General features: G+C 43.3%; 2 protein-coding genes across 2 annotated transcripts; both read left to right on the top strand.

The window, feature by feature from the left end:
• Positions 1 to 2,065: 2,065 nt before the first annotated feature.
• Positions 2,066 to 8,687, top strand: LOC149330378 (uncharacterized). Its single transcript, XM_089559414.1, has 4 exons — positions 2,066 to 2,331; positions 4,545 to 4,548; positions 7,809 to 7,952; positions 8,598 to 8,687. Exons 1-4 carry the CDS (start codon positions 2,066 to 2,068, stop codon positions 8,685 to 8,687), a joined length of 504 nt encoding a protein of 167 aa, XP_089415540.1.
• A 10,812-nt stretch (positions 8,688 to 19,499) lies between these two features.
• Positions 19,500 to 24,317, top strand: LOC149330379 (uncharacterized). Its single transcript, XM_089559415.1, has 4 exons — positions 19,500 to 19,587; positions 20,553 to 20,736; positions 22,298 to 22,445; positions 24,228 to 24,317. The coding sequence occupies exons 1-4, from the start codon at positions 19,500 to 19,502 to the stop codon at positions 24,315 to 24,317; spliced, it is 510 nt and encodes a 169-aa protein (XP_089415541.1).
• Positions 24,318 to 25,691: the final 1,374 nt, after the last annotated feature.

Consider the following 25,691-nt stretch of genomic DNA (forward strand, 5'->3'; position numbering starts at 1 on the left):
GTTCCTGTCATACGAAGCCGTCAAGCAAGGACATTAGTCTATTTTAAGGTTTTCAACGCTCTCAGGCTTGCAAAACAATGAAACGAAAACGCAAAGCACACAGACCCTTTGCAGCCACACACAACTACAGTAAAACCTGAAGTGGCCATCTCAGAAATGGCGTTCCTGGCTTGAGACGGTTTTACGCCATTGTCGCAACGGGTTTCAAATTGAGGTTGCAACAATGGACAGAACACTACAGCCCACAAGTAGTCAAAAATGACAACAAACGTCAACAAGTTGCAGGCACATTGGAAGACACCTTGTGGCAAAATGGGATACAAATGGGTATTGCAGTGGATGTTCTGATGAGGTGAGGGCGCTGCATAACCACCTTTGTTAGTGTATACGCTCCCTACAGAAAATTAATGACACGAAGGTCTCCCACATATTTGCCTGCAGAGGCCATTCCTCGGAGGCCACTCCTCAGTCTGTAGTTAGAGGAGTGGCTGGCTCAATACACTCAAGTTTGGTGAGGCAGCTGACTTTATTCTAAGCTAAATGTTATTGCAGTGAACGAGAAAGCTTTTCATTCTTAATCAAGTTGCTCGGAGACTGAAATAAAGTTTTCATTGAAAGTAATCGCCTTAAGGATGTGTGGCGCCATATATTTGAAATGGGGGAAGTCAAGTCACAAAGGTAGACCCAGGTTATAAGCAGAAACTTATCATAAACGTGCATGTCCGAGGTTCAGAGAGAACTTTTATGATAAGTTCTCAAGCATCAAAGATTGAGCGAAAATCATGAGAACGGTGGATATACTAATGGGCTATCAGCAGGAATCGAGTGCTAAGGAGGGCGGGGGGGGGGGGGTGTAGTGTTGTGCCGGCTCCTGTGCAACTCATGGTTGGTTTGGAGTCACGGGACCCCCAGCCACCCATGAAAAATGTGTAACTCTAACACCTACATATTAATTCTAATCGTATTTATTGTGCGTCCCGAAGGAAGACGGCACAGGAAATTCCTGTATCCAAAAAAAGAAAAATAACGCCAAGTCAAGAACAAGAAATCCACCGACAATACCTTGGTCTGTAGTAGCCACCCTCAACTAGGGGAGAAATTTCAACTGCTCACAGAAGGAGACAAAAAGGAAGGTTGATACATTACGATATGTCAGCCTATATAGTCTCCAAACGGATTCCACGCATTCGAGATGACTTTTTATTGCGAAAGCAATACTACTTGCACTTTCACGCCGTTGCGTGCCGCGGCCGGTGGCCACCATCGCTCCGCGGCGACCACCATTGACCTTCATTTGACCTTGATTGCATTACATTGGATTAGATTGGATTGGATTGGATTGGACTGGACTAGATTGGATTAGATTAGATTAGATTTGATTTGATTAGATTTGATTTGATTTGATTAGATTTGATTTGATTAGATTAGATTAGAATAGATTACATTGGATTGGATTGGAATGGATTGGATGGGATGGGATGGGATGGGATTGGATTGGATCGGTTTGGATCGGTTTGGATTGAATTGGATTAGAATGGATTGCATTCGATTGCATTGGATGGTATTTGATTGCATTGCATTGGATTGCATTAGATTTAATTGTATTGGATTGTATAACCGATGCATCACCACAAGTCTAACCACAAGCACCACCACCAGCTACACTACGAGCTGTACCATGGCGTACGCACGGATATTGCTTTCGCAATTACCGGGCTTAACCAAGCTAAGCCACAGATGTTTTTCAAAGCTTTTGTAACTATGGCAGACAAATACCTCCGGCACCATCATTGTTTCTTCGAAACAGGTCGCCCACAGCGTGTATATTACTTTTCAGGGTTTGAATAATTTTATTTTGAAAAAAAAACACTTTGCAGTAACTGCCCTCAAAATACCTTCATCCCCATATCTATCAGAAAATTTTGAACGTTCTACCTAAATTCATAGGTACGCCTTTTAGTTAGGACGTTTGAATATAACGCTCCCGAAAGGAACCACCGAATGCATAAGGGGATGTGATGTCTTTCGCGGTGCTTTTCTGCGGGAAATTTCTACGCAGCTAAGAATGGTTCGTTCCCGACAAGAAGCATTTTATTTTATGTACAAAAAATTTCATTTCTTTAATTTCAATCAATCTGTCTATTTAGGCTCAGACGACCCTGCGTTCGAGATCACGAATGTCACCATCATAGACGCAAAGCTCGGCAAGGACGTCGAATTTGATGCAACAGTCGTGATGGACGAAGCTGTTGGTGTCGACCCAGTCATGCATTTCTCCTATGCTAGGGCTGACGGCACCGAACTATTCTGTTTTCGGACAGGGATGCCATGGTGAGCCTACGGAGCATGCTCCCAGTGCATTCGAGTTGCAAAAAGGATCGAGAAGTACTTTCTAGGGCATTTAGATCCACCTGCAATTCGTGATCCCACCGGCGATCTCACTTGTATTCAGCGACTCAAATTTAGCGCGAAATGCGACGAAACACTGACTCTTAAAGGTGCACTGAAGAGGAATCTGAACTCGTCTTTTTGCCGCGGGAACTCGATCTACACGTTCCGAGCATTCTTAGAAGTATCGACATATTGCCCTGTGTGGCCGATTTTCCTAATTAAATCGAGTTAAAAGTCCGGCTCCCGCCTTCTTTTTTAATTCTCCCGGTACGGTGGGCGGAGTCGACCAAACGCGTGGAGTGCCTTTCACCCAGTCCCGTGGCGGCTTGCCGCTCTGCCATCGGCGGAATAATAAGTAGTAATCCGTGCAAGGAAATAGTCCGCGTGTATTTTTATTTCTGCGGGCTTATTTTGCGGCTATATTATCTACGAATGAAACTATTTATTCGCGGAAACCTAAAAAAAAACAAAATAAAGCGAAAGCAAAGCCTCCACGGAGCTGGCTGAAAGGCACTCCACGCGTTGGTCGACTCCGCCCACCGTACGGGGAGAATTAAAAAAATAAAGGCGGGAGCCGTACGCTAATTCGATTTAATTAGGGAAATCGAACACACAGGGCAATAAGTCGACGTTTCTAAGAATGCTCGGAACGTGCAGATCGAGTTCCCGCGGCAAAAAGACGAGTTCAGATTCCTCTTCAGTGCACCTTTAAGCGTTGCCTCAACGACACAACTGAGTGCAATCTGCTCAGGGCTCAGAAATTCCACAGACAAAATTTTACTTGCCTCGGTGCCAAATAGATGGCCATTTACTTGAACATTAATTTTCGTTCATGTGTTGCCGGAGCACCAAACTAGTCGTTAAAATTTCACCGTGTTCACCTTTGTGGTTCTCTCCTTAATATTTTCGATTTTTCTCTCTAGCCCGTAATTTGATTACTCAAACCACATAATACTTTAAGAAACAGATTAACACAGCACAACGGAACGAGGACAATGGAACACGAAACACAGGATGATGATGATGATGATGATGATGATGATGATGATGATGTCCTGGGCACTCTGTTCCTTCTTGGTCCTCGTTTCGTGGCGCTGTGCTAATCTGTTTCTTAAAGTGTAAACCAAATAGCCCACACCAGAATCCCCTTAGCGCATAATACGGTCACATATACCAGGTGTCCCAGCTAAATGTAACCAAGCTTTTAAAAAACATGGGGTGTCCTAGCCGTCTGAAACCGAATGAGGGTTGTTTAGAGTCTCGTGACCTAGTCTGCAGTATTTTTTTTCGTTCTTCGAAGTTGACTAATTAGTTAAGCTTAATTAACTAACTTTTTAATTATTGACTTGAGGAACAAAGTGTGAATGGAAAAGTTGTAGATCGCTTTGAGAAACAGCTTACTGAGACATATGCAGCAAAGTAATATTTACGTAAAGTTGTTTTTTTACCGGCCTTTAACCATAACCCGCACAATAAGAAAAAGCTTCCACATGACAACTGCGCCACTTCAACGTCCCAAGACGCGCCTTAAAGAATAAAATTCATTTTTTTCTGAAGTCCTCTCCTCGATGAGACTTTGGGTGCACATTGGGGCAGAGAAGTGAGCGAGCAGCTGGTCACGTGACAACCTTCTTTTAAGACCAATAAATGAAGCTACGTAAATCGTAACTTGACGGAAACAGCACTACTAGCGGTTTTTAGAGGTGATCTAAAACTTCTGCATTGACACTTTCTTCCTGAAGTTAATAATTAAAAAGGTAGCTAATTACACTTAACTAATGAATTAACTTTGAAGAGCGAAAAAAATACTCAAGACTAGGCCACGCGACTATGAACAACCCTGAGTTGGTTTCACTGGACTAGGACACTTCGCCTTTTTTAAAAGTTTGGTTACATTTAACTGGGACACCCGGTATACCTCAGCTCAGACCAGCAGTTTCTTGTATTATGTCTTTAACTTCGTACATTGTACGCTTATAGGCATCTTCTAATGATCTCGCTCATCACTATGAAGATAAAGTACCTTGTTAAATGTGGAAATAAATTAATATAAACCTTAAATGTGCACTAAAAATGAACCTGAAATCGTCTTTTTAATGCGTAAAATCGTTCTACACTCTACAAGCATTAATTTTAGTAACTCTTTTTTTTAGCAACGTAGTAGTGGCAATAAATTTATCACCACGTTATAACTGGGCAAGCTTTTTAACGTTCTTGAATAATTATGCATTACGAGCCGCAAAACATGGTTAGACAGTCCAGTATACATACTACGATGCGCTTTGCAATATCTAACGAATGTGTGTCATCTTCAATATTTATTTGCTCCAATCCCTCATCGCTATCAATATAAAGCACGAATTTAGATTTTGAAATAAATTAATATAAGTGTTAAATGTGTACTAAACAGGAACCTTAAATCGTCTTTTTACGGCGGGAATTCGATGTATACACTCTACAAGCATTCTTAGATACTTCGAATTATTGTCCAGCGTGGACGTTTTCCTTATAAAATCGAAATAAACTTCCCGGCTCCCAGCTTTTTCTTTTTAACTCTCCTCCATAATGGGGAGGAGTCATCCAACGCGTGAAGTGCCTTTCAGCTAACCGCGTGGTGCCTTGCTGGGCTGCCATCGGCGGAGTGATACGTAGGGATGGGCGAAAGGAAATAGTGCACGCGTATTTTTATTTGTGCGGGCCTAATTTGCGGCTATGAAATTTGCAACTGAAACTATTCATTTACGGAAACCTAAAAAAAAAAACAAATGCGAAATCGAAGCCACCAGGCGACTGGCTGAAAGGAACTCCACGCGGTGGCTCACTCCTCCACTTTTCGGAGGTGAGCTAAAAAAAAAGGTGGGCGCCGCGACGTTTAATTGGTTTTGATAGAGAAATCGCCGTCAGAGATCAATAATTCGGAGTTTCGAAGATTGCTCGGGGAGGGTAGATCGAGTTCTCGCTGTAAAAAGAAGAGCCCAGAATGCTATTCACTGAACCGTTAAAGTCCTATTCACAGTTCAAGACAGCGCCGACAGGCACGGCGCAGAAATAACATACAGTGTAAGTGTTGATTCGCAACTGATGTCTATGTTTTCATCATGAGTGCGTTCACACAAAACAATTTGTAACCCCCTCCTTATGTAATGCCCTCGGGCCTTTAAGGACGAAATAAACGAAATAAATGAAATGAACTTACTTTTTATCAGGAGGGAACCAAATAAAATCTAGCTAACGGTTACCACGGATATGTCACACTGAAAGATTGAATGTCATTAGAATCGAGCGGCATTTGGTGTATCGATTTCGGTCAAGATATACAGTAAAAACAATATCAGTCGCAAAATTATACCAAAAACCATCAGTGAAAAAAAAATTGAACATTAAAGTGACACCAGGCGCAAAAAGTTTGTTTGAATTGTTTTGTATTAAGTGGATGAGAAAAAATCCATGCGATATTACAGGCGTCAAATCTTCTGAAGTTCACAGTGCAGCAAACCATAAAAACCCAAGCCAAGTATAAAGTCAACCACTAATCCGATAAGCGCAAACAATCAAAATGGCTGACGCGGCAGAACGCGGCAAAGAAAGAGGTCTTCTAGTGGAAAGGTTGGCTAAGAACGCTACGGTTCCTCCGCAATTGTTATTTTTGTTTTGTGTTGTCATGCGTCCCATCTACGTGAACTCTTCCATCATGAACTGTTCCCCTCTGAACGCCTTCAAGTTTCATAATATCTTATCTAAGGGGGCTCGCAAATTACGAAGGCACACTCTAACGCATGCATTCAAAGCTAGAATCTTAGAACTAACTTATACTCTAAGTGACTTTCTGAATAACCACAGTTTACTACCCCATAACACCTCAACTGCAAAGCTATTAGCCTTGGGACTGCACAACACTTTCGAGGAATTACGGGAAGCGCAGCATGTTGCCCAAATGCGCAGACTACAGCAGACCCCAACAGGAAGAGTTCTTTTAAAGAAACTGGGCTACACCGAACAAATTCGAGAAATATTGAGAACTGAAACGATCCCCGATGAATACCGCAGCACGCTCAGGGTGCCACCAGTACCAATAAATATGAACCCTAACCTCCACAAAGATAGCAGGGAGGCAAGGGTCGACCGCTTACAGAAAACACACGCATCCCAGGATACAACAGTGTATGTCGACGCTGCCACATATGCCATGACAAGGGGACAAGGAACCAACAACGCAGTGGCAACTGTAGTCAACTCGGAATTACACGAGATTACCAGCGCCTCCCTGCAAGACTGCACGATAGCTGAGGCTGAAGAAGCGGCCGTCGCTCTAGCGGCAGCGGAGGGCTATCGGACTGGGCGGTCACTGACAATTCTTACTTATTCACAAGCAGCCTGCCGCAACTATCTTTGCTGTAGAGTCGGTCACAGAGCGCTCCGCATACTCCGCTCTGTAGACTGCAAGACGCAACAAACACATGCAAAACCACACAAGCCGATCAAACATAAGATCATCTGGGTACCGGGGCACACAGGGGTGGCAGGAAACCAAGAAGCGGATAGGATAGCTCGAGGATATACTAACTACCGAGCATCCAACGTCAACGACCTTGAGGAATCCCTGCCAGTACCTCAGCAATACTCGGCAATACTCAACAACTACAAAGGCAGCAGGATGCGGTACCCACCACCGCACAAATCTTTAAACAAAGAAGAGGCTGTAACATGGAGACAACTTCAAACGGGGTCATATCCAAATCTAAACACACTAAGTAAAATTCACCCCACACTTTACGCACACAATTGTCCGTGGTGCAATGAAAAACCTACACTCTATCACATCACATGGGCATGTCAAAAAGTTGACGTCATCCCAGTTATACAAAACCCAAGTGTGGAGCAATGGGAGGGTCTGCTCTCCAGCGACTGCCGCGATGACCAGATCGGTTTGATACGGAGAGCTCAGCCGACGGCAGCATCCAGCGGAGCCCTGCAATAGGGCCAACCGACCGCTGCGGATGGACTCATCTGAGCACATAAAAAAAACACTTGTACTAGAGCCAAATAAAGTTATCCTATCCTATCCTATCTAAGGTCTACTATGCCAATATCGGATATTTTCTCTGCCGAGGTGAGCTTGCTGGTTAGTGCAACACCAAAATATTCAGTTTTATTATCTTGGTAGCTAGAAGTGTTTTAAAGTTTTTAAGATACAACACTGGCTGATTCATTTTTAGTAACTCTATTTTTAGCAACATAGTGACAGTAAATCTATCACCACGTTATTACTGGGCAAGGTTTTTAACGTTGTTGAATAATTATGCATTATGAGCCACAAAATATGATTGTACAGTCCAGTATACATACTATGATGCTCTTTGCAATATCTAATGAATGTGTGTCGTCTTCTTTATTTATTTTCGGCTATTCCCCGCAAGTTGAAGCTTTGTGACGGTACCACTTGGCAAGAGAAGATACTGAATGCAGAATGGGGCAACAAATGCCCAATTCAGCCTGGTATTTACAACGCGCATCAGGACTTCCAGCTGCCCAAAGGACTGATACACAGATCATATTGGGGGGTGAGTTAAGGTGTCAATAAATAGTCACCACTTGAAAGTACGAGTTGGGGTGAATTTATACAGCAATCGTTGCAGTTCTACATTTCATGGTGGTCTCATGGATTAAATATTGGCTACCATTGGGGATTTCATTTTATCTCCTTTCACTTTCCGTTTTTTTCACGCTGTCAGAACAATCCTTGTATCTTTCATTTTCAGACATAGGCGTAAAAGAACTCATATTTTTTTTCCTCGTGAGCTCTGCTTACGAAACGCTCAGAATTTATTGTTTACTGAAGTAACAATAGGTGGTATGTGGAGTGGATGCAAATAAATGTGTTCACTCTTGGACATTGTGTATTTTAATGCTGTAATTTAAACGATCTATAGCAGCAAGCAGACCCAGCCTGACTCTTCTTCCTTATTTCCCGTCTGCTTGTGCTGCCATGTACTTATGACAGCTTTTGCTTTAACTAACATTGCACTGCAAAAAGCTTCTTTAAAGCTGTCATCCAAATTAACTAACGCTGTCAATAATATCGTCGGCGTCTTACGTATAAGCGATGACGTATAGGGGCTTACGATGGTAGCATAAATTCCGAAGCCCTTGTGTTAAGCGTAATTTACCTCCCTCGTGACTTTTGATACGCTCTCTTTTTTTTTCAGGATGGAAAGTTCGTATGTACAATTAACGTCGTAGACAACGGCCAAGTTCTTGGCTGCGTGTCTTTCCCTTTATACATTGACGTGCAATAGAAGACAGCAGCTTCTTCAGGAAAAAGACAGCACCTTCTACACATCATGGGAACATAAACTCTCAGCACGGAGTAAAAAAAAAACGTGTGAAATTACTGTTCTTTGCTTATTGTATGATATTTCCGAATAAATATTCCATAAAAACGCATCCTTTGATAATATCAAAGGCTAAGCGGCGCACACTCATCCTGCTTGATTATAGTTGAACCTCGTTGTAACGAAGTCGAAGTGTCCCGCGACTTTTTTGTCACATCTGTTTATTCCTAATAGTGATACACGAACTTGGTTGCAGCACTCGCATGCCAAGAGGCTTTCCTGTCACGTTGCATCATCGTCAGCTAAACTACGCCTACCACAGGACACTTAATCTCAGTAAGCTTCCTAATCTCCTCTGCCCACCTTACTATCTCATGTCCCCTGTTACGCTTGCTCTTTCTTGGAATCCAATAATTTACATTAAGGGTCCCTCAGTTATCTTCAGTTTACATTACATGCCTCTTCCATGCCTATTTTTTCTTGATGTCGATGAGGATATCATTAACTCGCGTTTGTTTGCAGTTCTACTTTACTTTCTTTCTTTCCCTTAATGTTACATCTGTCAATCTGCCTTTCATAGCTCGCTGCTTTGCACTCAATTTAATCCAGCCTCATATAGTTAGACTGCGCCCTTCTGTCGGGCAGGAGAGTACCGGTACGAGGGAAGTCTTATATACTTTCCTCTTGAGGGATACTTGCAAACTGTCTCTTACTACCTGTAAGCACCGCTGAAGGGAACTTCAACCCATTCTGATTTCTCTAGTTACTTAACTCTCGTGGTTCTGTAGTAGGACAACGCCTACTGCGACAGCTACGTCTCAATCCGCCAATTCCCACCCCAACAAGTCCTACACCTTACATGATTTCTCTGCGCACTCAGGATCACATATATCAGAAGCCCCTACCGCGCAATATGAGCGCTAGTCTCCATCAGGGTAGGCGGCATGCACGAGCGAGCTATTACACGAAAACATACAGCAACCACTCCGATATTCTTTATGTCGACGCGGCAGAAAATTCGAAACCAGGATATTTCACGGCAGTCGCAGCCTATGAAGACGGCACAGTGGGGGCCGCCGCCACTATCCGGCCTAATTCGCCTGCAGAAGCGGAAGGAGCCGCCATCGCACTTGCTCTGGCCCACTCCACCATTGACAAACACATAACCGAAATTTGCACAGATGCCCAGGCCGCGTACCGCCACTACCTAAAGGGCGTGGCGACGCCGGCAACACATCGTATTCTTGCCACAGTCACCTCTCTCGACCGAACGGTTACTCTGTCGTGGGTCCCTGGGCATGCCTCGATCCCCGGTAACGGGCGCGCTCATGAGCTGGCCCGAGAACTCTCCTCCCGGACCCCGGATGATCAGGCACCCAACCCTGCGAAAGAGGCTACATTGGTCCTGTATACATATAATCAAATTACAACATTCTACAAACTCAGCCGCATGACGCTGCCACCACCCCACAGTACCTTGTCGCCCTCATCCAGCGCCACATGGCGACAATTACGGACAGGCTGTTTTATTTCCCCCCACCGTCTCTCATGCTTTCACCCCACCTTTCCTCCTGATTGTGCCACCTGTGGCGTGCCCAGATCCCCACTTTTCCACTACATTTGGGAATGTCCTTCCCCAAAGGCAGTACCCCACATCCCCAATCCCACTCATTCTTCCTGGGAGGCTGCTTTACGGACCGCTCAGCCCGCCGGCCATAAATGGCTAGTGGATCGGGCTTTACGTGAAGCACTAGCCCGTGGACTCCTGGACCAGTAGGGGACCACCCTGCAAGATTTTTTTTGTGTAATAAAGTTGTTTCCATCCATCCATCCATCCAACTCTCGTGGTCTGAATTTGTGGTAATTACCTGCCCTACTCTTCACTACTTCCATCCCTTCTCTGCCTATCTAAACCACAGTTCTCCCCTGAGGCTGTTGAACTTAACTCCCTGCCGTCATTACCTGCCCTAGGTAGATGTACTCTCCTATCTCTTACAAACATTCTCAGCTTCTTGTAAACTGCAGTTTACTTCCGGGATTGCTGACACTACTTGAGTTTCCTGCATGTTATTCTTTAGGCTCACAGCTCTACTTTGTCTGCTTAGGTGCTCTCTCATCCTTTTCAGTTCGTTCCATCAGGGACCTAGCAAGCCAATGCCAACAGCGAATCATAAATTGCTAAGTTCTTCTCCTGTAGCTTTTATCCCCGAATCTTCCTTAGTCAAATCTCTGAATGCGATCAGTAGCCGCGTAGTTAATAATAACGGAGAAATTTAATCTCACTGCCTTACACCCTTCTTAATTTTTATTTTATTACTTTCTCTGTGCAGGACAATGGTACATGTGTAGCCGCAATTGAATTTTCAAGCACATCTAAATACGCCTCCTCTACAGCCTAGTTGCTGTTAAGCCTGCATGACTGCTGAGCTTTTGCCTTCATCAACTGGTTTCTCGTAATCTATAGGGGCAATGAACCATATCTCCCACCATCTGCGGGAATTCAAAAAAGAAAGGCAGGAGCCGGGATGTTTAATCAGATTTAAGTTAGTGAAATCGGCCGCACAGGGCAAATTTGTGGTTTCTAAGAACTCTTGGAACGGGTAGGTAGAGTTCCGGCGGTAAAAATACGAGTTCAAATTCCTCTTCAGTGCACCCTTAAACAGTGGGTACCTCCTAAGCTCCATAATGGGAAGGCGTACAGATATGGCCGTGACTTCTTCAGCCAAGAAAACGGAAGGAAGTGCGAGACGCAGTATTTTAAATTTGGAAGATTTTCCTTTTTGCATTTCATTTTACAAACGCTGGACCGAGAAAGGACTTTTAGCTGAAAATACTGTACAGGCGGATTCTCTAAGCAAATGCGGCGTTAGAATAATATATCGTAAATTACTACACAGGAGCTGACCTGTGGGCTCGAGAGGTTGCTACGCAGGGGAGCCAGGACGGCCGGATTTCTAGAACAGGGATTCAGGGAAGAACTAATCTCTTCCAGGCCTTCGAGTTTACGCGTTCCTGTTTGTCGATAGTTAGAGTTTGGACATGGAAAAGTAATGTTATGGTATTATTGCCCCGATATTGCATAGCACCTCTTGATTGATGGCAGAATGGTTTCCAATATGCGCATTCGTAAAGCACAAATTTTCCTGCATAGCACCAAGAGATAAAACGAAGCTGCAGAATAAAAACATTCTGGATCTCCAGATATTAACAAAACATGCCGTAAAAGATCTCTGAGCACGCCCAAATCAAATGACTATGTAAATATATTCTATATTACGTTCGCATATGATACTGCTCATGGTATTGATTCATTTATCGATCACAACATTAGGAAAACAACTTCTCAGGGAGCGGCGAGTACAACGTCAAGTCACAATTACTCTATATTCTTTACTCTGGCAGAGACGTTTCAAAGATTAGATTATTTTAATCCCGCACTTTATAACTGTTCCATTTCCCCTCTCTTAGCCTAAAATCTAGAGACACTTTCGGAGTAGTTATCAGGCAGTAACTAAGGCAAAAAATTTAACAAAACTTCTGTTTGGGCTAGATGGTGCATAGCTATAAATGAAATGAAATTTAAGCGCTTTTAAATTTAAGTTAGCGCCTGTCCTGTGTGTATCTCCTCTTGTGTGCGTTTTTCGTGTGCGCTTAAATTTCATTTCATTTATAAGGCAAAAAATGGCAGCATCTTTCGCGCATACACTGACATGCACATACGATAACATTTTCTGTAGTCTACCCTTCCTCATACGGCTGCATGTAGCTCTTTTTTATAGTTAAGCACACTCGTTAGTTAAGTTGTGCAGATAGACATCTTCCGTGATATAACAGCACTACAATAATATTAGAACATGGTTAAAACTGCGGCTGCCATGACAGCCGGAGCCACAGACATCTCGCATCCACAGAAACAAGCTGCATTCGCTGTAATAGGCGGGTCTTTTTATAACAGCGTTCTGAAGTACGTTCGATGCCCGCCAGCACTACGAAAATAAACAGATGGGCACCTGAAAGCAAGCAAGCGGTCAAAACAAGAAAGCCTTTAGTTTATTTCAATGCGCAGCATGTATTCTTTTTTTGTTGTCTGAGAGGCGGAGGGCGTTGAACATATTTTGCGTGACGTCAGTAAGTTCAAGTGTTCCGGGATATTTGTTTCATCGGATTTTACCGTAAGGCAAATTTCCGGTCATTATTTTAGATTGAGTGACAACCAAGTGCTTGCGCGCGGAGTTTGCGTTTTCTGAAAATACGCTGACGGAAATATAAATTGAAAGCTTGCCAAAATGTTCACGATTCATTGTTTTTCAGAGGAAAGATGGTAGAGAGCTATTAAGTTTCTGCAAAGGCTTTAGGTTTTCATTTAGTGCGTGCCACAATTCCACTCTTCCGCTTTCTCATCTATCCTACTGTTTTCTTCGAAACCAGACAGCACTTAGCACTCTTGTTGATGTTCAGATCAATTTCAAAGCCATTGCTGAGTGCTCCACGATAAATAATCCGCGCGAGATAGCGGAACATTTCCGACTGCGTTTATGGAGCCATCTTAGTCAGAAATTCAGACAGCTATAAACTTTCTGACGCAGTCCTTATATGGTAGCACCAGTAATTGAAGGAGTCAATTTCATGCCATAATCATGTCAGGCAGAAATCTCTCCATAAGGGGGAGGAAAGCAAACATAGTGGTAGCGCCAGTTGATATGTTCTGAGTAGCAAGGAAAAATATGGTACAAAATTTGAGACCCCTTCCTTATTCGTAAGGGGGATCATCTCCCATATTTACTTTTTACCTCCTCTACCCGTTCGTTAAAAAGAGTGTCAATGGCCGTATTGGCTTAATGACCGTAGTTAATCTAGCCGCCTGCTTAACTCGGAATCCTCCTTTAACAATGTCCTGATAAGCCCCCCTCTCATCCCCCCCCCCTCAACTCCGCCACCGCGCCCTTTCTGGGGCTACTTTAAAATCTGGACCAAAGGCTGTAGATACTCAGCTTACTCAACTTCCGTTACTAGGTTTGTCCTAGAGGAGCGTTGTTTAAGAGCAGTTCTTCGGGATATGTTCAGCTGTCATCCTAACCGCATATACTTCTTGCGCGTTGGTTCCCTTTCTTTAAACTGCTTTGACGTGGTATGGGGTTGCACGTATGACTAAGTTTCCATGTGAAGTCTTCAGAAAAGAATGCCCCGAATAATAAGGTTAATACATCGGAAATGGAGAGTTACTACACAAGTGAAGGTGCTAAATATTACCGTAAAGCTTTCTGATGGTTCTTAGCTCATGCTAAATGCCACAGGCACGCGGATATATCACCCCCAGTGGCGCAAGATAGGACCACATTTATCTCAAGTGATCACAGCGATGTGCAGCAGATTCGATTTTCTTCAAGGATTTTGTGGTTACTCTGCACGCCGCATATTGAAAGTTCGTTGCCTGCTTTAAACTGAGCATGGCTAAAAGCGGCGGCCGTTCTGTTCCACGACCGCCAAGCTTGCTCGTTGTTGTCACCGTCGCTGAGTCATTCATTGTTTTATGGGCGCGAGACAGGCCAATAAAGAGCTTTTTTTGGAAGCCTTTTCGCTATCGTCCTGACTGTCTGAACGCCGCCACTACTCCATGAAAATATCTCCGATTTGGTTTGGTTTGGTTATTTGGGATTTAACGTCCCAAAGCCACTAAGGCTATGAGGGACGCCGTAGTGAAGGGCTTCTAGAATTTCGCCTCCATAGAAATTTGACCACAGCGGCCGGGATTAAACCGGGATTTGGCTACGCACAATAATTCTCCCCTGATCTATCGAATGCTTCACCACCAGTTGAATTTATAGGCTATATAACAGAACCTTACACTTCGAGCCGACGAGCCATCTTTCATCATTGCAATCTGTTACAAGAAACAAATATCTATTATGGCGCTTATATTAATTAATTTCATTGCTGATGAGCCATGTAATGCATTTCGCTTTGAAATTTAATGTTTTAGGGATCAGGCAACCCTCCTTCGGAAATCACGACACAGAGTACTAATACAGAGTATTTATTAGTTACTTATATTGGGTTTTAGGGCGCAAAAGCAATAAAGGCTATGATGCGCCAACGATACAGAGTACTGTCTGCGCCATAAGTGGCGCAGACCTTGGCAAGGTCAAAGTTTAAGGCATTTCATTTCATTTCATTTATTGTACCCCGCAGGGCAAGACGCATTAAAGAGGGGGAGTGGAAAAACACAAGACTCAGATTAAAAAATACAGCAAAGAGACAAATTTAAAGAACACCTGCGTATACAATGGTAGCTATAGCTTCGCGGAACATCTCATAATTACTGATGACAGCAATATCTATGGGAAGGTGATTCCAGTCACGCGAGGTACGCAGCAAAAATGACAGGGAAAAATATTTGGTGTTAGAAGAAACTAAAGCGACTTTATGATTATGGTCAGTACGATGGAATACATAAAATGGCTGTGGGATAAGGCGATCGCGCAGTACAGGATGATGGTACAACTTGTAAAATAATGCGATACGAGACACTTTTCGACGAAGTGACAGCGATGGAAGAGAAAGGATAGACTTCATAGTAGTTTATTCTGAACCATCTCAAGAGCAGTAACATGACTGTCATAAGGAGGGTCCCATACTGATGATGCATACTCCAGTTTGGAACGAGTCAGTGTTTTATATAGCAAAAGTTTCACAGAAGAAGGAATGTTGAAAAAATGGCGACGGAAGTTACCTAGCATGCAGTTAGCGTTGTTTATTGTGTGCTCGATATGAAGAGACCAGCTTAGGTTAGAAGTGATACGAACGCCAAGGTATTTATGTGATGTTACAGACTCTAAAGACACGTTATCAGTATAATACGACAGCGAGGCAGTAGATTTTATTGAAATACGCCTGTCTTAGCATTTTTTAATGTTTAGTTGCATTTACCGTTTATTGTACCAGTTATCCACAGTGGTAAGGTCAGTCTGAAGTAGGCAGCTGTCGTTAGTATCAGTTGTTTCTCTGAAAATAACGCAATCATCCGTAAAAAGACGGACATGAGAGTTAAAAAGAGATGGAGGATCGTTGATATAGATTAAGAATAAAAGAGACCCAAGAAATTAGCCTTGAAAATGCCTGATTGCACTCCTGTAAAACCGGAATTAAAACCACTGGTGGTTACAAACTGTGAGCGAATAAGAAGAAAACAGTCAATCCATTTAAGTAGATTAAATTCAATATTAAGGTTGCTTAGTTTTATTAATAGGAGTCTGACATACCTTCTCGAAAGCTTTACTAAAATCTAAGAGTATACAGTCAGCTATTGATGATTGGTCAAGGATACAAGGATTGCTTTTGAGGAGTCTAAGCACCAATCCCGTCTCCGCGAACTTGTTTGACACGCCTTACGGCTCCCAGCTTCCTTGCATTGAGAGCCTGTTTTCATCGTAAGCTTCCGAAAAGTGGTCCAAACGCATTTGGTTCCTCAGAGCCAATAGTGACGGCACGTTGAAACATTATGTAATGTAAACTTTGCAGGCTTCTTAAATGATATGGACTACCTCACTTTTTACTGACGCCCCGGACGCATGCGTTTTCTAGCTGCAAATTAGCGAAGTGCTGACCTAGTCGCAGCTCTGCAGTACTCCACCTTAGAGATCAGCATCCATCTGTTAGAAAATGCATGAAAACTAAAGCTATGTCTTGCTAACTTTTCGACTCATCAGTTAAGATGAACGTTGTTAACTATTAGACTAATGTGTTCCCAGTGCTCTTCAATATTAAATACAATTTTCTTCTCACCTGTGTTACCTTGAAATTTTACTTCAACTCTCCACTAAGTTGGGTGCTCAGCTTACGCAACTGTTTCGTTTTAATAGGTCGCGCTGACTACACTTGTGAAAAAGCTTGCTGGGAGCAGCATAATTATATCATTTCACGCTTCCGACACCCAAACATCTCGACAAAATCTTTCGCATAGTTTATAGGTGCATCGTCATGATCAGTTCGTCTTCACACCTCGATTGAGCCTCGTGTACCATTATCAGGCAGAGATGTTTGAGAATGTTCCGCGAATCACTGTGTATCATGGTGTAGGGTGATTAGAAATTAAAGCCGTTGTTTGCCGACAAAATAAAAACAAGTATCCTTAGTGCACAAGACAATAATGTGATGTGCGTCCCTCATAGCCACAGTCGCTTTGGGACGTTAAACCCCAATAAACCAAACCAATTTGATGTGCAACGACTTACGTAGATACTGCTAAGTACCTGAGATGTATTTTAGTTCCATGTTACAGTGGGATAGATGCATAAATGGTTAAATACATATTGTTTAATTATTTTAAAACTTTATCGATAGCGTGTTGTAATACGAATAAACTTACTGGGGCAATATGCGTTTTGTAAGACAGCCCTTCGGCTCCGCAGACATCCGCAGACAAATGGCCTGGTTGAGCGTTTTAACCGCACTCTTGGCGACATGCTGGCCATGTATGTGGCTTCCGATCACTGCAACTGGGACCGCGTTCTACCTTTCGTCACCTATGCTTATAACTCCGCTACTCAAGCCACCACCGGATTCTCTCCATACTTTCTCCTCTACGGCCGTGAGCCTTCTTGCACAATGGACACCATTCTCCCTTACCGCCCTGATGCTTCTGAATTTACGACTCTTTCTCAAGCCGCCACTTATGCCGAAGAATGCCGCCAGCTTGCCCGGTCTTTCACTTCACACTCCCAGCAGCAGCAGAAAAGCACCCGTGATCCCTCTGCACTACTTCCCACTTATCTTCCTGACTCTTTGGTCTGGCTCTGGGTTCCTTCCTCAAGTCCCGGCCTTTCCTCCAAACTTCTCAGCAAGTACCAGGGCCCCTACCGCATTCTTAAGCAGACATCCCCCGTCAATTACCTCATCGAACCCCTTACACCGTCTACTGATCATCGTCGCCGAGGCCGTGCAATTGTCCACACCGACCGCCTCAAACCATACTACGACCCCGCCGTCGTCACTTCTCCCTAGGCCGCCAGGATGGCGCCTTTTCGCCCGGGGGAAGTTGTAAGACAGCCCTTCGGCTCCCGAACCTTGGGCGGCTGGCGTGAGGAAGAAGAGGACGAAGACAGCGGCGCCGATGCTCGAGCGTGTGCGCTGATCGTTGCCGCTGGGACTGATCGCTGCCTCTGGACTGAGCTGAGACGTACCGCTAGCCGTTCGCGACGCAGCGCCTTCGTAGACGTCCTACACTACAGTTTATATATTTCCTACCAAAACTGCTCGCACTTAGTCCGGTGAACAACGATGCCAATGAAATGTTTGAAACTCTCAAGATTATTGAAGCAAGTATTGCGGGTAGTAAAATTTACCATGCAATGCTACAGATTAATACATTTGTAAGCCCCTATTGTGCTAGCTGTTAAAATTCTTCTCGAGACAAAAATACGCCGTGAGTGCCATCTAAGGATGAAACGTCATACCCTGTTTTTTTTTTTTTTACGGAACTCAAACTTCCGCCCAATGATCTAAATTATAGCTTTATAAAGCTAGAGCAGAGGAAACTTCCTAAGGCCGAACAATTTATTGGTTGTACAACAAACTAGGCAAAAAACAATCAGCCACAGTTGCTGAACAACTTAGAAAATACAGATTGGTTTTTAATCTTCCTCTCACATTATGGTAAATATCTTACCACATGAGTCATCTTCGTGAAAGTGCGCGTAAACATTTTCTTTACTCTTGAATCGCTACATAAATTGTATAACATGCTTTTGTTGTTGTTTTTTTGTCGACGGATAGCATATAATACTAGTTTTGTACGGGGTGCTCTAAAAACAGGTTCATCGCGATCTTGTTCTCAGGTACGAAGTACTTTTTGTGATAGTGCTGGAATTGTTTTTGCAGCACTGCAGCTCTGCTTTGTGTTTAGTATATCGTATTCTGTGGCTGCACATGCCGAATAGAGGCTGAGAAATTTTGAATCAGCAACCCAACGGCGTCTCAACCAGCCCCATCCAGTTGTTTGTGAACAGTTAAATATAGATGTATGTGCATATTTAGATGTGTATGTAGTTCAGTATACAGGGAATATCGGCGGCACACTTTTCAGTTGATGTGCATTTATGTCCTTGTGGTCGAAATGAATATCCTCTCTTTTTCTCCCTCCCTAAATGTAACGTGCGCGAACGAAGTAAAAAGCTTGCCGTAATAGAATGTTCCGCAAAGCGTTGTGCACCATGATGTTGGGAGATTCTAAATAAAAGCCGTTCTTTGCCGATAAAAGAAAAACAGGCATCCGTAGGGCAAAAGGTAATAATTTGATGTGCAACGAGTGAGATTGCAGATACTGCTAAGTACCTGAGGTGTACTTTGGTTCCACGTTACAGTGGGATAAACGCGAGCGAACGAAGTGAAAAGCTTGCCGAAACATTCACATCTTATTTCTTTTGAGTGAAATGGGACACAGAAAACGCTACTTTTCGCAAGAGGTTAAAAATTTTAATAAAGATCTCCTACCTCTTTCTTGTGATATCTGCTGAACACTAACATCCTGACGAAGCCATGCATTTGACACTCGAATTCCCGTTCACGAGCTTAAAAAAAGCCATAACTCAGGGCAGTATGATCAATCGGTACGGACGAGGTGGCCCAACGCTTCCGACAGCGTTTATGAAGTGCTCGTAATTGGTAAATCGGGGGTGTTTGAACTTTGTGACGCAGGCTGATTACGTAGAAAGAATTGTTTAAAAAGCCTCTCCTTCGCCTTGATCGCTGTGTGGTACCCGTTCGACAGTCAAAGCGGAGATGATCCTCGCCACTTGTTTCGGCTTCCTGGCCATTGTTCAGTTAGCGGCCTCCTCCAAGCAGAATCCTCCTGTGACAGACTGCTCTGGTAAGCCCTCCTGCACCCATATTGTAATGCAAGCGTAATGTAAGCGTGTTCAATGTGTTTAATGTAAGCGTGTTCACGGCGAGTTTTTAAATCACTGCTACGCTTTTTCCCTCAATTATTAGCTACTTTGTCGCGGTAAGGGGGTTAAACTTCACATGACATTTCTGTTACCTACTCGCAAAGAGCCCTCCGTATAATAACGCCAAGCAGTTCAAACGTCTGCAAAGAAGGACACATTAAGTCCCTGCGCTAACTAAAATTGTACGATTTCGCTTCAGATAATATCACTGTTCTAATGTATCGAGTGGCTCAACGTGAAAGTCAAGTTTATAAACTTTGTTTCTGTCCTGTGTACTTGTACTGAAGGATTATTTTTGTTTATCCTTAGCTACATACTCATAAAGGTCCTCAGAGACTACAGTTCAGGAGAGAAATGTTTTTTTAAGTATTTTTCGGAACCGCTGATACATACCTAGGCTATGACCTGAAAGTACAAAAACAAGTCATCCGTTTAGGAGGCGTAATGCCTTATGTTCGTTGCAAGTTTAAAATATGCTATTTGTAAATTAAGTTTTTGTACCACTTTGCTTTATGTCCATATCAACTGAGTGTTTGTATGTTGCAGTAGCTAGGTCATTTCGGGCTTATTTTTGGTGAGAGACATTCCTGCAAAAAAGCAGCTGTTGAGTACCGCACTCGCGTTTTCTGCACTGTACATACCTACGTTGATTTAGCGCTAATACTTAATGGACTCTTAACGGAATTTTCCACAGCCCCATGAGTTGCATATCTCTATAATCAGCAACGACCGTTTCAGGCAATAAAGCAAATAAGTTAAAAAAATATACGTTATGTAAAACCATGGTAGAACGTCTTCCTTATGACTGCAAATGTTCCCACTCAACAAGCAATGTTGCTTCATCTCTACTGGGCCGTCATGATTGCCAATACTTACGTGTTTTCAGGGTCAGAAGACCCCGCTTTCTCCCTCACGAGCGTCACCATCACCCATGCAGAGCTTGGCAAGAAAGTTGAATTTCTCGGAACGGTTGTTGTAAACAGAGTTATGGGTAAGAAACCGGTCCTACAGATCTCTTTTGCTACGTCTGACGGCTCCGAACTGCCCTGCGTTGAGAGCCTTTTTCCATGGTAAGCATTCAAAATATCGTTCAAGCGCATCCGGTCTCAAAACCACGACGCTCAGATCAAGCTCCCCAGCAATATAATTTTAAGAGCATTTCAAATGATATGGACTAGTTCTTCCAATGCGTCTGCCCCATTTTAGTTTCCAAGGTGCCTTAGGAGCGACGCGCTAAACAGAAGGGCCGTTTGGGGTCAAATTTTTTATTTCTGAAATTAGCTTTTGCCGTAACCCTAAAACAAAATATAGTTGAATAAGCGCTACAATTTCAGGATATTGTTTTGTTGTGCTCACCAAAAACTGTAAACAAATAGGCTTTTGATATTCCCGAAGCATCCTGAAGTCCGCAGGTTTCCGACGACGCTGCGCCATCATGTTAGTATCGCCAACTAGAGGGGATATGAGCCGATCAAAGATTTCGTTGGTTGCAATGACGCACTTCTCTTAATAAAAACAAAACCATACGAAGGTGACTACGACACAAGCGAAAGAATAACTTGAAGGTTTCTTTTCTGAGTTTTTCACTTTTTCTGCGATTGTTACCACTTATCCCTTTAGATTTTTTTTAACGAATGACATCTTAATGATTCTGTCTGTTGCGTATGAATCATGAAACGTGCAGATGTGCAATAGAGCTCTCGATGTGTTGTTTACGTGTGAGATAGTTTTTAAGAGTTGGTTCTAAAGGGAACATTTTCATGTAAATATGCAAGTCCCAGCGCCTACAACTACTGGGCGTCTAAATAAAGAACTAAGAGCTCAATTGCACAAAACAGGGTGTTCTTAACATGCTGACATGGAAAGCTGGTGCGCATCGTCCGTATTTGTTTGACACCTGGAAATGACTTTACGATGGTTTTACAAGCAATTACTCATAAACCATACAAGCGAACTTAAAATAAAATGCAGTTTAGACAACAACAAACAGTTGCATATTCGTGCCAAAATTGATCAGAATTCAGGCAGAAAAAAATAGTCTCATATGAATTGTTTTCTTTTAACTGCGCCCAATGTCGCGACTCAACACTGCCCCAACCACAGTAATCACGCGCAGCCATCTTTTACGTCTTTTGCTATTTTATGCATTCTCTTTCCCTAAGTGACATTGGGCTGCTTCGCTCTACCTCAACCAACCAACTCAACCTTCAGTTCGTGTTGTCAATCCTGAAGAAAATCTGTGTAGTAAATATGTCACACATTTTCCCTGCACAGAAACGATTTCAGTCCTCCTTGCGTTGTGCTAAACGAGTAAATTAAAGTATTTCTTAATACTTTCTATATTTACATGTTTCTTGCGTAGACTTGGTTATTTTCTTGGTCTTTAGACTCATTCGCCCGCTCTGCACACATTATCGTCCCCATAGCTTATCCTTTTCTGCAAGTGGAAGTTGTTTAAGCATTGGAATCGTTATCAACCCCCTCACTGGCAATTCTATAACATTTCTTCGATTCTGAAAATTTTCGTCCCTTAAGAGGTTACAATGCTCTTTGAGCAGGTGCACTAAAATCATTTGCGCGTTGGAATTTCCCCTGAGTTCTTCGATCATCTCTTATTTCTTTCTGTGACAGCGAGCTGAATACCTGTAACGGCACCACAAAGACAGAGAAGAAACTGAATGCAGACTGGGACAACAGATGCCCCGTTCAGCCGGGAACTTACACAGCGCCCTTGGAATTCCGGCTGCCCGACAACGAAGCCGCGAAAGAATACTTTGGGGTGAGTTTAGTCTTAATGAACAGCAGCCACTTGAAACTTTCCTCATGAGGCTACATGTCTTACCCGATGGACACTTTGCGAAGTTCGGAAAGTGGTTCAAAGATTCAACATATACCGAATGTTGCGCAAATCAGAGAAAATCGAAAAAAAATTCTCTCGGCTTAACCGCGCGTTTGTTCGGGCTCAAATTTCGCACAGAGGTTGCATTTAGTGGTCAGTTTTGTTTTATACTACATTTAGGTGGGGTACTTGCCTGATTCGGGCAGAATTATTTGGAAATCCCCATCGTCTGTGGCGACGGAGAACCAAAATCAAAAGACTTCGCAGCAATGCTACGCGTAGCGCCATCTCGCAGCCATCGGAGAAACGAGCTCTCCACCGGGGAGGGCGGTGGTATGGTGGCTAGAAGGGGAGCTCGTTTCTCCGATGGCTGCGAGATGGCGCTACGCGTACCATTGCTGCGAAGTCTTTAGATTTTGGTTCTCCGTCGCCACAGACGATGGGGATTTCCAAATAATTCTGCCCGAATCAAGCAAGTACCCAACCTAAATGTAGTATAAAACAAAACTGACCACTAAATGCAACCTCTGTGCGAAATTTGAGCCCGAACATACGCGCGGTTAAACCGAGAGAATTTTTTTGTCGATTTTCTCTGATTTGCGCAACAGTCGGTAGAACAAAGAATTTGTTGTCACCTTTCGTAAAAATAACATACGGTCTCCCAATCCCGCTCTAAGTGGTTACGTCACCTGTAATGGTCACCTCTTGCCCCTCGCGTAAAAACATTGATATATTTTTAGTCGTTCTTGAATGCAAAGTGAAACTTCGAAAGCCTAAGTGGAGAAGAAATGACAGTCGATGAGTAACGGAAACGGCACACAGGTAGTGCAAACTTCAAACTTTTTTTCTTTGAAACAAATACCAATATATGAAAGAAATGAAAGACTATAGTGTCTGAATACGTCGATTCTGTAATCAGTTCACAGAAGTCAGTTTGTCATTTTTCGCTCTGCTTTTGAAGTTTCCGCAAACGCACCTGCCAGTTGGCAAGGAAGTGCTCATCAGTTGATATTCATTCCTTTCTTTTTTGTTTGCCGATCAAAACACGAAAAAGAAGATTACAAAATGCGAACAGAACCGTCTGTTCGTATATCGAGAGCAGGCAGCACAAGTTTATCATGACGGGTGGATTGAATGCAGAAGCAGCGGCCGAAACAATTCTTTTTCTGCGAATCTAGGCGTAAGTTCATCAAACTAGAATGAAAAAACACTGAATGCGCTTCACTTTTGTAGTCTAGTTATTAATGCCTACAAATTTTAGTATCTCCAAATGAACATCTGATTGCCAGCGTATATTGCAATATTACATTTAGCGAACACAATATTAGCGAGCACAAGTGTGCTTCTGCGGTATTTATGCTCGCCCTGATTCCGGCATTCAGTTATCTTGTTCGCAAACTCTCCACGACTAGTGTGTGGAACATTATTTGTTTATGATTTAGGGGGGTTTGGCTTTCCAAAGCGAATCAGGCAGGCTATGAGGAATGCCGTAGTTAAGAGCTCCAGAAATTTCGACCGCCTGGGGTTCTTTAACGTGCACTGGTATCGCGCAGTACACGGGTCCTGGAACGTTGTGAACTTCCTCAGTGCACTTTGAAGAATTTTGTCGATTATTAAAAAGTTACCTGTGTCTTGTTTTTCATACCGAACACCTTGAAACTTATCGCCCTTAATTGCTTTACTCGTGGATCGTAAGTAACGGTTTCTCTTATCCGTTTTCAGGATGGAAACGTCGTAGCCACATTCAACGTCGTCGACGAAGGCGAGGTTCTTGGCTGCGGTTCGGTCCCCGTAGCTTTTGAAGTCGACTAAAAGCATCGGCCGAATTCAACCCAGGATACCAATGGATAAGCCATCTAAGTTTGGCTTCAAGGACGTAGGCTAAAGAATTGCACCCCTCCCTCTCTTTTCTATCAAAATTTCTCGCACTTTACTATTAATTATCGCACTCTCGAGTGTCAATAAAGGACATTTTCTCAAAAGTCTTGTTAGTCTTTATGATCAATAGCTGCACAGAACAACGGTTGATGTGTTTATAAGCTATAGGCGAGACTAGCTTTACACGAAATTGCCAAAATTACACCACGTTAGCTGCACGCAAAAAAGAATTACGATGAGCCATTTGTGCCGCAGTTGTGTCTTTTTTCGTCACTTGTTTAGAGCACGAAAAAGTTGAAAGCTTCCACCGAACCATCACAATAAGTTAATCACTTGTTCAAAACACTTCGTCTTGAACAAGTGGCGTCAGCCTAACGTGTTAATCAAAAGTTTGGCTCTAAACTCGGGGCAATAACAACGTTATCTAAGTTGGCATTGGACCCGGTAGCCTCGGGTTGCTGCTTCTCCCTACAATCTGCCATCTTTGTTATAAAGCGATGCAAGTGAGTCTGTCAATGTGGTCAGCGGGATAGGCAATGTGGACTAAGATGTATGTCCTGAAAGTGTGCCTAAACTCGTGTGCCAGGCTGGCGTGTAGGTAGCTTTCCCTTAATTAACCGTTGGTGCATAGTTGCATGGGCATGTTTCTGTGAGCGCTGTGCTGCGTACCGGAACCAACACGCTGGAGTCCACGACATAGTGTGATCGAGAAGACGAGTATACGAAGTGGCACTAGAGTGCATGGCGCAGTGTGGTCGCAAAAAGCATGCAGAACGCCAGGAGGGTATTTAATGAGTGAACGGGAGGAGGTCATCGGAAGCAAACGGGGACAGAAAGGCAGCATTTGCGGCAGGCTTCACGCTACGAAGGCGAGACGCTGAGTTCATATTGCTGAGCGTACGCAGAGCTCTCCTCCATTGGTGCAAGCACAGCAGGCAGAATAACCACTGGATGCAGATTGCGAGCTTTTCGCTTGAAATCGCTTTAGAAGCGCTCCGCTTAGGGCGCCTTGAAGAGCCAGTGCTTTGGCGGACAGTTTCAAACAGGAATTTGTTATTACTGCAAAGAAATCCTCACATGAAGTGTACTAAAAAACGCTGTGGTGCTATAAAATCTGTATAAAGCAGTATTCTCTCTGCTCTTAGTTCTCAGAAACTAGTTGTCGTGTGAGCAGGCGTTACCTTTGCAAAACGAATGCAGCATAATCTAACGCCTCTAATTGACCACGACACCATCAATTACTTATACTTTTCCAACAATGAGGATGGTGGTGTTATGGGGTATAACGTCCCAAAGCGACTCAGGCTA

Source organism: Amblyomma mixtum, chromosome 9 (assembly GCF_055824585.1).
Source record: "Amblyomma mixtum isolate Tamu chromosome 9, ASM5582458v1, whole genome shotgun sequence".
NCBI classification, from domain to species: Eukaryota; Metazoa; Arthropoda; class Arachnida; order Ixodida; family Ixodidae; genus Amblyomma; species Amblyomma mixtum.

What these genes read in the sequence shown, in the direction of transcription:
- LOC149330378 (XM_089559414.1), top strand. Translation starts at nt 2,066, where the DNA reads ATGGTTCGTTCCCGACAAGAAGCATTTTATTTTATGTACAAAAAATTT. An exon ending in TACACAGATCATATTGGGGG is followed by an intron (nt 7,953 to 8,597) that starts GTGAGTTAAGGT and finishes TTTTTTTTTCAG; the next exon opens with GATGGAAAGTTCGTATGTAC.
- LOC149330379 (XM_089559415.1), top strand. Translation starts at nt 19,500, where the DNA reads ATGATCCTCGCCACTTGTTTCGGCTTCCTGGCCATTGTTCAGTTAGCG. An exon ending in GTTGAGAGCCTTTTTCCATG is followed by an intron (nt 20,737 to 22,297) that starts GTAAGCATTCAA and finishes TTTCTGTGACAG; the next exon opens with CGAGCTGAATACCTGTAACG. An exon ending in CCGCGAAAGAATACTTTGGG is followed by an intron (nt 22,446 to 24,227) that starts GTGAGTTTAGTC and finishes ATCCGTTTTCAG; the next exon opens with GATGGAAACGTCGTAGCCAC.